This window comes from Scyliorhinus canicula, chromosome 8, assembly GCF_902713615.1.
Source record: "Scyliorhinus canicula chromosome 8, sScyCan1.1, whole genome shotgun sequence".
Classification (NCBI taxonomy): domain Eukaryota; kingdom Metazoa; phylum Chordata; class Chondrichthyes; order Carcharhiniformes; family Scyliorhinidae; genus Scyliorhinus; species Scyliorhinus canicula.
In genome coordinates, this window is record NC_052153.1 from 62,293,928 (window position 1) to 62,310,525 (window position 16,598).

A 16,598-nucleotide genomic window follows, 5' to 3' on the forward strand; every position below is an offset into this window, starting at 1 on the left:
GTGATCGGTGGGCACCGATCGCGGGCAGCGGGCCCGATGCCCGCGCACTATTTCTCCTTCCGCCGCCCCGCAGTGTCCATTCGCGGGGCGGCTGAGGGGCATCCCGGCCCGCGCATGCGCGGGTTTCGCGCAAATACGCAATGACGTCATCCGCGCATGCGCGGGTTGGAGTCTTCCAATCCGCGCATGCGCGGCTGACGTCATATGACGCGTCAGCCGGCGCTAACTCCGGCAAGCGGGCTTAACGAAATTCGTTAAGCCCGTGATGCCGGAGCTTGCGGCGTCGGGCTGCTAGCCCCGACCGGGGACCAGAATCGGTTCCCGGTCGGGAAGGGGCGCGCTGGCGTCAAACCCGCCTGGGTTTGACGCCAGCCTTACGATTTCTCCCGTTTTGGGAGAATCGCGCCCTCAGTGTTTATAAAACATGCTGTAAATGCAGAACTTAGCAAAATGAACACTCTTACTAATTAAAATGATCCTAAAGGGCAAAGGAAAGAATTCATTAGCTTTGACTTCAAATCTTTTAAATTCCAGGATCTGCATTTTAGAATTCTGTGGCAATAACTCCAGCTGCAGTGACCCAACCATGCAACCTAACCTAGCCATGGAGTAAAGATTGGCATTGCTGGTCTTGTGCTCTCAATCATGGCTGATGTGGAACTCAGACATATATATGGCAAGTTTCTCCTTTGAACTCCTGTCCACCACAGACAGCTTACTAATATAATTACAAATGTGTTGGTGACTGAGTGATTGAACTGTGGCAAGCCTATAACTATAGTGATGAAAAGAATAATAAATTGCAATCGAACTTGTAACCTTCAAAGTTGGTGGAGGAAAAATATGAAACTGTGACTTATTTCTCTAGCTTTGCAAGTGTTAGTGTAATGTAGGATTGCAAAACACTTCATCTTTCCAAGTTTGTTCATGTATGTAATTAAGTTGTCAGACACTTTAATACAGTCTCGGGTATAAAGTTGCCTGTCAAGCTATATAGACTGCATCTCTCATTGACCTGTGTCTAATAATAGGGCTGTGTGGGACTTTGACTGATGGAATTGGCCGACTTTGTACTTTCTGCCTCTAATTGAAGTCAAATGGTATAGAATAGGTCTACTTGACATACAATCCTTCATGTTTTCAGTTTCACTGACATCAGAGACAGTGCTGAAACCTGATCTGAAGAATATCAATGCTGTTAGCCTTTAAACAATGAATACGCATAACGTAAGGGCAGCAAAATAGCATATTAATAAGATGAATTGGGATCATGTGTGATTGTTGATTGGACATTTAACATGTGAAATGAATCCCACTCCACATTGGTTGCCTGATGAAATAACCATTTTTTTAACCTAATGGTGAAGATTGTCAGTAAAAATTGAAGATTGATTACCCTAAAAGTTCACATAGATATGATAACTTATGGGTCAGAAATGTTTAATCAAAAGAAAATTCTTGATAGTCATTTAAGTTAAATATTTCACAATAGTTTCAGTTTACAGTTACAGCAGTAGCACTCATCAGTCAAAAGGTTATTTATTGAAGCCCATTGTAGAGGCATGAGCACAGACCCTAGGCTGCCACTTAGGGTGCACTGCATCACTGGAGGTTTTATCTTCCAGATAAGAAGTTAAACCAAGACTCCGTCTGCCATCTCAGATGGATATCAATCTTCCCACGGCACAATCTGAAAAAAGAGTGGTGGAGTTATTCTGGTGTTGTGGGCAACATTCACCATTCAGCCAACATAACTGATGTCAATGACCTGACTATTGTTTCACTACCATTTGAGAAACCTTGCTATGAGCATTTGGATGATGTCTATCCCAATTCATAGAATTTAGAGTGCAGAAGGAGGCCATTCGGCCCATCGAGTGCACCAGCTTTTGGAAAGAGCACCTTACCCAACCCAACACTAAGGGCAATTTTGGACACTAAGGGCAATTTACCATGGCCAATCCACGTAACCTGCTCCTCTTTTGACTGTGGGAGGAAACCGGAGCACCCGGAGAAAACCCACGCACACACGGGGAGGATGTGCAGACTCCGCACAGATAGTGACACAAGCCGGAATCGAACCTGGGACCCTGGAGCTGTGAAGCAATTGTGCTATCCACAATGCTACCATGCTGCTAATGTTACAGTAGTGGTTATATTTCAAAAATACTTCACTGCCTATGAAATATTTCTGAGATATATTGATGGCATGAGTAAGGTGCAAATTCTTTCTTTTTAATTGGTCTTTCCCTGTTCCTATGGCATCAATATCAGGAAATCTCTCTCTTTAATATGTTAACTCAAGGGGCACGATCCTACAGCCACGCTGCAACGGAAAAGCAACTCGCTACGGCCCAGCGTGGCCGTAGAAAGCTGGGAGACGCTACTGGGATCTAACCTTCTCGCAACGCCTCGCAAGATTCAACGCAATCTCGTGAGATGTTGCGATGTGAATCCCGCCCACAATGGGCAGGATCACTTTTTAACAAATCTACATATTAGAGCAAGGCAGTAAGCCTCACTCTAATGTGCAGATTCCCGAGGTAACTGAGGCTTTGGGATTCAGCCCCTTCACCTCAGAGACCTCAGGCGAGCGCCATTCAGCACCAGTCCCCACAAACGTGGACCAGATGGCAAGGCACTCGTGGTGGTCTCCCAGGGGATTGGAGGCCCACAGCTGCATGCCCTTTGGGCAGGTTGGTGCCCTGGCACTCTGGAAATTCCAGCCTGGCAGTGCCACCTGGGAACTTGGCAATGCCACCTGGGTGACAGCCTCACACTGCCAAAGTTCCCAGGTGGCACTGCCACTCACATGGGCGCTGCCATTGGGAGCGTGCGTGTGATCGGGCCTGGGTTGCCTGTCATGGGTGTTGGGGGTGCAGGGGGGGGGGTGACCGTCCCATATGGTGTTTGGGCTGGGAGGGAGGTCGGGGATTGTTTCAGGGGCCTCAGGAATCGGGATGCCAATGAAAAATGGCGTCCCGATTACTCGCTACAATGGGGAGCTCCGCTCTCCGAAACTGTAAAAAATGGGGCTATGTGTGACCTCTCCCATGCGTTCTCCATTCAGGCCCCTTATTCAACACGAGTCATGTTGAATAGCCATGTGTTTCACGGCACTGCGAATGCTGGGAAACATGCGGCAAAACGTGCTCACTATGAGACTTTTTTCCCTTTTGGGAGAATCGTGCCCAAGCTTTATACTCTGTTCAGGCCTTGCATAATAATCACATTTCACGAAGGTTACATTGTGGGAATTAAGATGTATTTTTCCTCCCTTTCCCTTTATTCCCAAGTCACCTTCCCCAGTTGACAGGTCGAGTAGTCAAAACAGCCGTGCACATTTACCAATACCAGACTGGAATGATCACCAGAATGTCCTTAGCAGAAACCCAGGAAAGGTTCTCTTATTCATTTCCGCTGTGTGAATGCTATGCTGTGAAGAAGTAATTGATCTCTGTGTGTCTCATCCAATGATAACACTATAGAGGTTAGTCCATATGACTCATAAGGAGCTGAAATGGTAACTCTGTTTCTCTCTCCACAGATGGTGCCAGACCTGATGAATTTATCCAGCATTTTCTGATTTTTTTCATATTTCCAGCATCTGTAGGATTTTGCTATTATTTGAGAGTTTTGGCTGTATAATATTCACAGTATTGCTGTAGAATCAGGAGGAGCACGCACGCATGGTTTCCAATTAAGTGAAAATCAGAAAACTTATCATTTCTTCAGGAACCAACCATTGTTCCATTGAAAGACTGCTGATTATAAATGGGGAGATGGTAGCATATCGGTAATGTCGCTAGGTTCGTAGTCCAAAGGCCCAGACTAATATTCTAGGGGCATAGGTTCAATTTCTACAATGGCTGTGGAATTTAAATTTCATTATTAGAACTCGTATTGAAATCTCGTCTCAGTAATGGTGCTTGTCAAACTAATATCAATTGTCGTAAAAGCTCATATCGTTTATTAATGCGCTTTCAGAAATGGAATCTGCTTTCTTTACCCAGTCTGGCTTACCAGTATCTCCAGACGTACAGCAATGTGTTTGACTCTTAAAATGCCCTCTGAAATGGCCTCGCAAGCCACTCACAAAATGCAGTGAAGGGGATGCCCCCATACTGACGGGGGTGGTTGGGGTACCTCAATGCCGGCGGGGGGGGATGGTCGAGTCAGATCACCCTGATGCTTGTATGGTGTGGGGGGGGGGGGGGGTGTTCCCCAATCTTTGAGTGGTAAGGGGCTGTTGTAACTCCACGTGCAAGGGTCAGGGGGTGTTCCCAGAGCTGCCAATTAATAACAAGAGGCAAGCTTGCCATCCAATTAAAGTGGGCAAGCTGTTTCTCAACAGTGGAGTACCAGTCAGAGCTATTCCAGCTTGAAAGGAGCAGCAGACTGTGATTGTAGGAAATAAGAGAGAGGGTGCTTCAAAATGGAGGAAACCCTCCACTGCAGTACCCATCCAGACCAGTGTGTGTGTATTCCATCGCACCCCTGGGCCGGGATTCTCCGAGCCCGCGGCAGGTCGGAGAATCGCCGTTGACACCGAAAATTCCCACCGTGCTGCTCCGACGCCGGGACGCGATTCTCTGGCGACCGGAGAATCGGCAGCAGTCGCGGGACCGTGGTCGACGCGGCGCCGGTTGAGGGCCGTTGAAAGAGGCCCCTGCGGCGATTCTCTGTAGTAGACTGACCGTGTTCCGCCGACGTGGTTCCGGTATTTTACCACCCGGCGGGAGCTCGGACCCGCAGAGTTACTGAGTGCAGAGACCTTCCAAGAGGACACTGTAATGGTTGAGTGTGTAACTGGCAAAGGCATGGATGAGGGTTTCAGCAGCATTGGCTGAGACATTGGCCGAATTGAATGATGTTACAGGGGTGGAGGCAGGTTGATTTTGTATAGTGGATGTGTGATTGGAAGTTCAGCTTGAGGTTGAACAGGATGCCAAGGTTGTCATTGGTCTGTCCACCTTTGGACATTGACCAAGGAAAAGGATGGAATTGATTACAATTGTATGGAGTTTGTGACAGGGGTAAAAGACAATGGCTTTGGTGTTCCCAATGTTTCCATTGTGGAGACAATTGGAGCTCATTAATAATTAGAAGCTAAACCATCAATGTGACAACAGGGAGCAAGTAGGAGGAGTTGCGAAAGGTGGTGGAAAGGTAGAGAGGATATCATTAACATGTATGTGGAAATTGATTCCCTTTTTGTGCATGATGCTACTAATTTATTTTTTTAACGCATTTTATCACAAACTTGAATCAAAGTAGGTTACAGCAAATAAACACCCCAGGAAACATACTTCCCAACAATCAGCTATACAGTTTGTATAGATTTTTCTCCTTTTTCACCACCTCCCTCTCCCCATCACCCACCCCCCACCCCCCTGCTACGAACAACTCCTCAAACACGGTCACAAACATCCCCCACCTTTTCTTAAACTCCCCTGCTGAGCCCCTTAACTCATACTTTATCTTCTCTAACTGCAGGAAGTCATACAGGTCACGCAACCATGTTGCTATCCCCGGTGGCGATGCCGACCGCCACTCCAGCAAAATTCGTCGCCATGCAATCAGATAAGCGAAGGCCATGACATCGGCCTTCCGCCTCTCCACGAGCTCAGGCTTCTCCGAACCCCCAAATATCGCCACCAAAGGGTCTAAGTCCATCTCCTCCTCCACTATCCTGGCTAAGACCGCAAACACTCCCATCCAGAATCTTCCCAATTTTTCACAACCTCAGAACATGTGTGTGTGATTCGCTGGCCTCCGCCCACACCTCTCACACTCATCTGCAACCCCCTGAAAGAACCCACTCATTCTCACCAGTGTCATCTGCACCCTGTGCACCATCTTAAACTGTACCAGGCTCATCCTTGCACAAGAGGAGGTCCTCACTCCACATTCCCCAATTGATCTTCATTTCCAACTCCGCTTCCCATTTCTCCTTGATCTTCACCACCCGCTCGCCTCCCTGCTACCCAACTACTTAAATAGATCCCCAATTCTTCCCTCCCCTTCCACATCCGGGAGCAGCAGTCGCTCCAGCAGGGTGTATCCCGGCAGTCTATGGAACCCCTTCCAGACCTTTCATGCAAAATCCCTAACCTGTAGATACCTGACCTTACTACCCCTCAGCAGCTCTACCCTCTCCCAGAGCTCCTCCAGACTGGTGAACCCTTCCTCCAAATACAAATCTCTCACCTTGACCAGCCCCACTTACCTCCACCTCCTGTATACACTATCCATCCCCCCCAGCTCAAACCTATGATTCTCGTACAGCGGCGTTAGCAGGAACATCCCTTCCACCCTAAAATGGCATGATGCTACTAATGTGCGACATGTAGAGGGAGAAGATGTAACTACAACACTGATTTTTATACCAAACAGAAAAGACTGGCAGATAATGGGCAGATACACAGATTTTTGGTCTCAAAGGAAATTAAGGACTATGGGGAGCAGGCAGGAAAATGGAGTTGAAGGCCAAGATTAGCCATGATAGTTTTGAATGGTAGAGCAGGTTTGACAGATCATAAGGTTTACTCCTGCTCCCAATTCTCGTGTTCCTGTAGGCTGGATTTTCACTACCAAGGTGGAAACATTCCCAATTCAACAGACATGCCTTGGTATAAAGTGCTCCTTTATGTGTTATTTTCTCTCTGGGGAGGCAGGGGCAGGATAGAGTCAGACTTGCCTTCCCCAGAAGGAGATCAGGAATGGCCACTGGGGCAGCCAAGTTGGTTAAAATGAATGCCTTGGTTCTTTGGACTTTGTCCCCATTGTCTAGTTATATTTTAGGCTCTCCAAACCTCACCTCTCACATCCCATCAGCTTCTCCAGTCACACCCATACCCCCTCCAAGCCCCCATGCCATCTTAATGCCAACTCATTCCCCATAAAGCTTGGCCAAAAGGATTATGCTAATGAGTTTGTTGACACAGGTGCAGAGAACTGTTGAATTTGCTTGATTGAAATCTCTCGGAGGTGACAAGTTATTTTTATGTGATCTCTTTTGTCAATGTCTCAATGTTTTTTTGCTCAAGGTTATGAGGTGTCAAGTTCTTAAAGCTTCTGTTATTGAAACTTTAATGGTATGTTTGATTGACACTTTTATAGGGTTGTAGGAACTGCAGGTTTCGTTTTCAAAATAAAAATGAATGAATGATTTCTCCTAAACAGGTTCACACATGCCATTGTTACTATAAGGTTTATTAGTTCTGCTAGCACAAACAGTATGAGGGGCAATTGTGAGTGGGGAGTGGCATGAACAATGCAAATGGGAGCAGATGTAGGCCATTCAGGCTCTTGAGTCTGCTCTGCCATTCAATGAGATCATGGTTGATCTTCAACCTTAATTCCCACAGTATCCCCATATCCTTTGATACCTGTAACATCTAGAAATCTATTCTACCTATGTATGTGTGTGTGTCTATGTGTGTGTGAGTCTGTGTGTGAGGTGGTGATGGTGGTTTAAGTGGTGGTGGTGGTCTTTGTCTTAGATATTCCTTTATTCTTGGAATAAATATGTTAAGTAAATACTGGCTCTAGATCCCTTCTTTGCTCAGTGAATGAGCAGTGAGTAACAAAGCAGGGTTGACACCACAAAACCTGCAGGGGGTTACGAGATGCCGACCATTGCAATGGAGCCAGCTAGACCGGGAGAGCGAGGAGTGGGCTCACTATTTGTACTCTTACCCTGCATGACTGAAAAATTGGAGGTGTGAAGAATGGAGGCTGGATCCTGCCCACCATTCTTAATGACACAGGCTCCTTCTAACTGCAATGATTCCATTCTAAAAATGCCTCCCTTGTATCTCGAACCTCAATAAATTATTTGGCATTTTTCATCAACTATTCACTGTGATGGTCAAGGCAGAGCACTTTATAGCATGCCCTGTTAGACATTGTCCCTCAGTATTCAACTTGTTCCTTGGGATGTTTTATGATATTAAAGTGCTACATAAATGCAATTATTGTTGAAAAGTATTTGTCCTGAAAATTGCTGAAATGCAAGCCGTTAACTGCAGCAAGTGCAACAGGGCACCCTGGACTTTGGTGGGTGATCGAACCGCGGGCTCGATTCAATTAAATGGGAACAAAGTCCCATAGCAAGCACATTTAACCATGTTTTCTCGGCACTCACAGCGCTGAGAAATGAATGGCTATACATGCCACTCGTATTGAATGAGGGGCCTCAGTGGGGAACGCACAGGCGAGGCCCCACATGGCCCCGTTATCTACACCGAAGGTTTCCACTTGCCGGAAATCCTCAGTGTAGCGAGATTGGGACATCACTTTTAAATGGCGTCCCGAACTCCGAAGCCCCGATGCGACCGCCAACCCCTACTGAGCCCCAGTGGACTACGGGAGGGCCCCTCCGCCTGCAGCCCCCCCCCCCCCCCGAACCCCGCAACACCTGCACAGGGAACCCTGGCCCAATTGGCAGCACACAAAAAATGCCAGCTTGGCACCTAGGCAGTACCAACCTGGCACCCTGGCAATGCCGTTGTCAGCTTGCAGTGCCAAGATGATCAGGTGACATCTTGCCCAGGGATCGGCTCATGGTGCTCTACCCTGATGAGGTGCATTGCAGGGGCTCAAGGGCCCTCTAATTGATGAGTTGGGGATGTGGGAAGGTCCGGAAGCCACGGTGGGGGCTCCAGAGATCAAGGCACTAAGTGTGGCTTTGGTGGGGCATTCCTCACCGAGACCCAACAATGAAGCAGAATCCCATTCAATAGCAGGGTCGTTATCAGTGCTACAAATGTCGGGAAACAACCAACAAAATATGCTCAAAAAGGGACTCTGTTTCATTCCCATTAAATCAGGGCTACGATGTCAGATATTGGAAATGCACAGCAAGACAGCCACCTTCCAAAAGGAAATAGGGGGTTAATGTCTTGAATGTGACCCATCATCAGAAGTGGACATCTGCAGAACACTGGCATTTCCTAATAGAAATTTGTATAATAGCCTTCCGTCTAACAATAGTTTCTCACGTCTTTTCCTGTAGTTTGAAGGCTGTAATAAGGCTTTCTCAAGACTGGAAAATCTCAAGATTCATCTCCGAAGTCACACAGGGGAAAAACCTTACCTTTGTCAGCATCCAGGATGCCAAAAAGCTTTTAGCAACTCAAGTGACCGTGCCAAGCACCAGAGAACACATCTAGACACAGTAAGAGTCTCCAATTCAGACATCAGTGCTCTATTATTAAGAAATAAAAGCTTTTAAACTTAATGGTAAATGTTGCAATCTTTACAAAAATAATCCTGTTATCATATTTCTCATCGTGCCTCAATTTATTTTTTAACTTCTTCATAATCATAATTTGATATCTAAAATACAGCAGTTCTAACACATGAAAGTCCCTGCAAAAATGCTTTCATGTATTTAATATTTTGTTAAACATTGCTTGGGAGATCATTTTAAGACAATATAACATTCAGCACATCAGCCATTTAGTCTTATTCGCTGCTACAAATACCCTAAATAACTGGTTACAGTTAATTGTTTTCATCTGTTATTATGTGAGTTCTAACTTATTTAATTAAATATTTAAACTCGTTTAGATTTTAGCTTTTCATGTGGTTGAATACCTTAATTGAATTTTCTCTCTCATCCCATTCAGCTCTTGCTGGAGAAGATTTATAATTCCAGAAACTTAGTTGGGAATACAGCAGACACACACTGCTATTTTAAAATAAATGAGTGAATGTGCGTGGTTAATTCAGTTGGCTAGGTAGTGAGCATGTGGATCAGAATAATGCCAACAGCATGGACTGGATTCCCATTCTGCCCAGGGTAGACTGACGACCTGTCCCCTCACCTTTCCCCGTAGGGTGTTAGGCAATGGCAAACCACCACTGACAAAACTAGGCAAGAAAACAGCTTAAGATGGAGTGTCCATAGACAATGAGCCAAGGACCTGCTTTTGGACAGATCACTCACTCATGAATTGGAATAGAAATACATGTCTTCAAATAGTATTATGAAGAATACCAAAAATGTTCCAATTGTTCATTCCCGTATGTCAACAACAGTAATTTCTAGACAATATTTCCAAATGTAACAGAGCACAACACAGAGCTCGAGCAGTCCTTGGTATTGTGAAAGGGTTGAAAGATCCAGAAAAATGAAGATGTGCCTGGATTATCAGAGTCCGATTCTTTGTTTATCGTGGAATTCCTGTACTTTACTACTAATAATAATAATCTTTATTGTCACAAATAGGCTTACATTAACACTGCAATTAAGTTACTGTGAAAAGCCCCGAGTCGCCACATTCCGGCGCCTGTTCGGGTAGACGGAGAGAGAATTCAGAATGTCCAATTCACCTAACAGCACATCTTTCAGGATTTGTGGGAGGAAACCCACACAGACACGGGGAGAACGTGCAGACTCCGCACAGACAATGATCCAAGCCGGGAATCGAACCTGGAACCCTGGCGCTGTGAAGCAACAATGCTAACCACTGTGCTGCCGTGCCACCCATATTACTTATTTGCTAATTTAACTATTGAGGTTTGGGAGCACAATCTCCAATGCAGTTCATAATTTTACACAGCTCTGTCATATTATGTTGCATTAATGTTAATTATTTTTGCTCCTGCAATTTTCAAGAATACAGGAATCCATAAAGACTTTTAGCTAACCTGGCTGAATCTCGTTATTCAAGGCTAGGAGCATAACCCGTTCTTACTATTTGCACTTTCCACATCCAGTATAGATCAGTGTACAATATGGACACCTCTTTCATTTTTTTGTTGGCTTCACTGACAGACAAAATATGTGAAAAAATTGTAGGAGCTTGAAAGTACAACAAAGCTATGGGGATTGTTCAGTTGTTGCTGGCTGCCAGAAGAATTAACTGTAGAAATAGATAGAAATTACAACACACAAATCGGCCAATTTACCTCCAGTATGATCATCGAGCCCTAATTACATTGAACCATCCTATTACCATTTTCTTCATCTCTCTGTCCAATCTAATCTTGGCTATTGACATTTGTTCTGTCTCAACCACTAACTGGGGAATTGAATTCCACAGCCTCACAATTCTCTATGTAAAGAAGTGCCTCTTGGGCATTATTCTGAAACACCTCTAAATCCACATTTAATCTTATATCTAAGACCCTTGGTTATTGATCTCTTAACTACTGGAAGCAATTCTACTTCTACTGATATTTTCCAATGCTTTCATGATTCGAAACAGCTCTACCATATCATCCCTTAAACTGCATTTTTCTAACAAACAAAGCCCAAGTTTTTTGAATCATTCTCCATAGAACTACATTCCTGGAATTATTTTAAATTGGTTCTGTTTGGACCTAATTCTGGACCCCACACTTTAGAAAGAATGTCAAGACCTTGGAGAAGGTGCAGTGCAGATTTGCCGGAATGATACCAGGGATGAGTGAGTTGAGTATGCGGAGAGACTCAAGAAGCTGGAAATGTTCTCCTTAGAGCAAAGGGAGTTAAGGGTGGATGTAATAGAGGTGTTGGGTTTAGATAAATAAGACAAAACTATTTCCACAAAAAGGTAGGTTTGTAGCTAGAGGCACAGACCTATACAAATTGATAAAGGAGCTGACGTGGGGGGAGGTGTGAGAGGAGCGCGAGGAGAGACGCATACAATTTCTTTTAATGGAGCATGTTGTTAAGATCTGGAAAATTTGATCCTAACGTTCAAAAGGGAATTGAACATATATTTGAAAATGAAGAATTTGCAAAGTTTTAGGGAAAGAACAGGAGAATGCGAATAATTGGATACCTCTTGCAAGGATTAGACAGCTACATGGGTAGGATGGGTTACGGAGGGATCGGGACCGAATGCGGGCAATTGGGACTGGCTCAGTGGTAAAGATTGGGCAGCATGGACAAGTTGGGCTGAAGGGCCTGTTTCCATGCTGTAAACCTCTATGACTCTATGGCACATTCATGGTAGGCCAAATGGCCTCCTTCTGTGTTGTGGGATTCTCAGGAGTTGCTCTTCTCTCTAAATTAACTCATCGTGATTATATCAGCTCATTACGTTAGTCTCCTCTTGAAGTAAGAGCTTGTAGATAGCACTTTTCCAGACAGTTACCTCCCTTTAAATTGTTCCTATGTCAGATGACAACTATACTAGTTAATGAACTAAATTATATTGCTTGGGAAAGCATGACCAACATTCTAAACCCTCTGAGTTTGTCGGGACTAATTTCTTATTTCTACCTTTGTTTTCTGTCTTTCCTAGCAGATTATATTTTCTCTCATAGCGATCAGATACTGTTACATGGACCTTTCTGCTGTTTCTTGAGCTGAAACCCTAAATGCTTTCTCTTGCTAATCGTTTCTGACTATGCTGCAGTCTCAGGGGCTGAAATAATTGTAAGTATATAATTACAATAATCACAGAAGTCGGCTGCAAGCTTTCACTGAAAAATAAATTAAATTCACAAAGATGGTAAAAGGTACAAAAGAAGAGAATGTTGTCAAATTTTAATAGCAAGTTTGCTTTGGTAGGGAATGCATGTCAATCTGTTCAATGGTTCGCATGCAACCCTATGAGGTGTGTTGTTAAATTTATTCACAATTGGGGACCGGGTGTTTCTCAGTAACCTTTGACTTGTACTTGAGCTCTTCCGTGCCTGGCTCTAATGTACGCATGATCCAGGTGAAGTTAATTTATTTGAGATCTGACTGGTGGACAGTACAACAGAAAGCTCCTGACCAGCTCTTGATTAGACTCCTCACCCATCCTTCACTGTACTAAAGCCAGTGATGTTTTCTCTCTTTGTTTAGAAGCCGTATGCATGTCAGATCCCAGGCTGCACTAAACGGTACACCGACCCAAGCTCTCTCAGAAAGCATGTGAAGGCACATTCCACAAAAGAACAGCAGGCTAGAAAAAAGGTGAGTAAATTCAGGAGGATTGAAGAAATTAATTGTGATGGAACGGAAGCAACAAAGAATATTGATTTTCCTGTGTAGTGGAAGTATCGTTCTTATTTCACGTTTAACAATGCTTTTGGCGCAAGGTGCAAATCCTCAGTTTTGAGGTTGTTGAGGAACACAATGCAGACACAACTCTTGCTATATATGAAAATAAGAGATACCACACTGATCAAGTAGGCTTATTTTGTTACTTAAGTTAGCAGATAATTTTTTCTTAATTGCTAGTTTAGTCATAGAAATTAGATAGATGAGCAGATTTCTAATTCAGCGTTACTGAATGCTTAGCAATGTAGGGCTGTAATTGTCTCTCTGGTTCTGACTGAGAAAACTAATCTTATCTGATGCCCTGTGACTACCTTAATCTGAAATGACTAAAATATAGATTATCTAATAATCGTGAGGAGTAATGTGCAAGATTCTGAAAATGTAATTGTCAGACTACAGGTATATCAATAAATTGATGGGCATACTCCTCAATGTGAACTTGAATCAGGCAGCCTACAGGGGTCTAACTACAATCCTTTGTCCATGCTAGATCAAAGTATCGAAGCCAGGGCTGTGAAAGAATGGTACAATTGGGCCTGAAATTTCACCCCTGGATTGGTAAACTTCCGGCTCTGCAAACACAAATTGGGGGAAACTTGCCCGGATGAACAGATCTTTGTTCCAGATTGGCTGGCGTTAACAGGAGCTATGGCTGCTGCCCAGAAAAACAGTTCATAAGCAGCACATGAGTTGTGGTTACAGAGGCAGGCTGAGTGAATGGCCAGCATCAGTGATCCAGCACTATGTCCCAGCTGTAAAAAACCCCAGGAAAACTAAAAACAGTTCTCTAGCCTTCACCTCGTCACACACTCCCCATACTCTATCCATACCAACCATGCCACTGCATGCCCTCCACCCACCATCCAGGGCCATCCCATAACCTCTGTGACAATCACCCCTCATGGTTCATCCCTATGCCAACCTATGCCACTTCCTCAACTCCCATGCCCCTTTACAACCCCTATGCCAACCCATGCCCCTACACACCATCCTTTGCCCTTACGCCCTCCATGCAAACTCACTCAATATCGACTATGAGCAGACCTCAGGGTCCATGCTGAGAGCAAAAAAATTATGTTCTAAGCAACTGTTGTTGAATTCCTTCATTAAAAAGCACTTTTAATGTGCCATTAAAAACCCATTCACTGCATTAAAATTCCTTAAACTACTAAATCCCTCAACAACAACAAATATTTATATTCACGGCACCACATCACAGACCTTGGGCAGGACTCTCCGGCACATGCGCGGACTTCCGCTGGCCGGCGAAGTCCCTTTGGCCCCGCCTGGCATGGTGCCAAAGGCCATTCCTGCCGGCCGGCACGGCGCCAACCACTCCGGCGCGAGCCTAGCCCCTCAAGGTTAGGGCTTGGCCCCTAAAGGTGCGGAGAAATCCGTACCTTTGGGGCGGCCCAACGCCGGAGTGGTTCACGCCACTCCATCCCGCTGGGACCTCCCACCCCACAGGGTAGGGGAGAATCCTGGCCCTTATAACCACTTGGAGCTATCAATCAAACTGTGAAATGACAGGCACCACACTGTGATAATGATATAATAATAATAATCTTTATTAGTGTCACAAGTAGGCTTACATTTAACACTGTGAAAATCCCCTAGTCACTCGGGCACCTGTTCGGGTACACTGAGGGAGAATTCAGAATGTCCAATTCACCTAACAAGCACGTCTTTTTGGATTTGTGGGAGGAAACTGGAGCGCCCGGAGGAACCCCATGCAGACACGGGGAGAATGTGCAGACTCCACACAGACAGTGTCCCAGTCTGGGAATCAAACCAGGGTCCATGGAGCTGTGAAGCAACAATACTAGCCACTGTGCTACTGTGCCACCCGATATGTTGTAAAATCAGTCATGCAGTTCAAATCCTATAATGATAACCCTCAGGCTTATGTCAACAGATAGAGTGAAATAGCAAACACTTTTGTGGAATGTTGAAATTGACACCATTTTTAACATCTTGATAAGAAATGGATTCCATTTAAAATGGTAGTACTGTTGTGGTTGAATATCTAAAATTTATTCCAATGACAACGCCAATAGAAACCACTGACCAAGAAATTTGGAAATATTTGGTTGCTCAAAGACTTGCTCGCAGACAAACATAGAATCAGGAATACTAGTACAACTTTAACAACTGTTACAAGAACTTTTACCTTTAGTGAGTGAAGAGGATATAACGGGCAGAAGTGGATTGCTCACCGTTACACCATCTAAATGAATTTCTTTTTCAGTGAAGTTAAGTGAAGGGAAAACGTTTTGATCAAGATTAGTTTTAGGGTTAGTTTTAGGCAGTACAGGCTAGATTTAACTAGTGCACTATCCCAGCTAATTAACAGGGAGGCTACTGATTGGACGATGCAATCATTGTACTCAATGGACACAGATTCAATTTGCATTGTGATCCCCACTGCAAATGCCTTTGTCCCTGAGACTTTTGATTCCAACCTATTCACCCCCTCAACCCATGCCAACCCCTCAGCCCCACAGTCACCTACCCACCTAACTCAGGCCCCTGATCTTTCCCCATCCCAATCAAAATCAGCAGACCACACAAGCAATTGCCTCTTCCCCTGCAGTTCATAACCCTCTTCCCTCCAATCAACACCCCGTGCCCAACCTTGATGACACCTTGACCTGCCTAGATCGACAAATTATTTTAACTGACCACGATTGAGCTTACTGTCCCACTACTGACCAAGCAGCAGTCCTTCCAGCTTTTACCTAGTCATATTTTGTACAATAGGTCAAATCTTTGCATTCCTGACAGTTGGCTAAAGATGAGTCTTAAGAGTTAGAAATCAGCTCATCATGGACTAATGTTGTGGAAAGTTAGTCTCTCCTCCAAAATGAACTATAGCACTGGCACTGTTGATGGAAGTCTTCTGGTTTTGAACATCAAATAGTCAAGCTCACAACAACTAAATGACCTTGGTTACTTTATTAACAATACTGCAAACTCAAGTTAAATGGACAAACTCTGGAAACAAAGGAGGCAAAATTCCTTAGCCAAGTTTAGCAAAGAAAGGTTGTGAATATAAAGCAGTGTTCCACTTAACCTTACACCTATTCTTAGTAAAGTTTCCAAACACAAATTTCAACTCCAAGGTGAAATGGCCACACATCGGTAAGTTACAAAAACATTATTCCTTTCTGTCATGGGAGTAACTATAATTTTCAAATAATCTAATATTGTAGCAGAGTCATTACTTTGTCAAGCTGACAGCGTCACAATTAAATAAATAAAACACACTGACCATTGGCATCTAATGAGGCACTTATTGCCAGTTTGTAAACAACCAAATCCCTTCCACAATCAACTCTGTCGCATATGTCATACAGATGAATGGGTATAATTCCAAAGTTCTAATTTCAATTTGGGGTTGAGATAATTGTCATAATTTGTTCTGTCCTAATAATTTATGACATTTTAACCTCTTAGTGAGATTGTAATCTTATAACCACTCCCTAGTATCAATTATCTATAAACAATGTATTGTTTTCTTAATTAATTCAGTGGAACCAAAGTCCACATTGTTGATGAATGAATCACGTGGCGAGGAGTATAATGTACGTTACAATGTCACTGTAGTTGA

At 44.2% G+C, this 16,598-nt stretch overlaps 1 protein-coding gene across 1 annotated transcript in view; it reads left to right on the plus strand.

The window, feature by feature from the left end:
* glis3 (GLIS family zinc finger 3) overlaps positions 1–16,598 on the plus strand; it is a 716,605-nt gene that overhangs the window by 463,174 nt on the left and 236,833 nt on the right. Inside the window, exons 4-5 of the mRNA XM_038804655.1 lie at positions 9,020–9,181; positions 12,791–12,901. Coding sequence (XP_038660583.1) covers positions 9,020–9,181; positions 12,791–12,901 — 273 coding nt within the window. The remainder of the gene's footprint in view (positions 1–9,019; positions 9,182–12,790; positions 12,902–16,598) is intronic.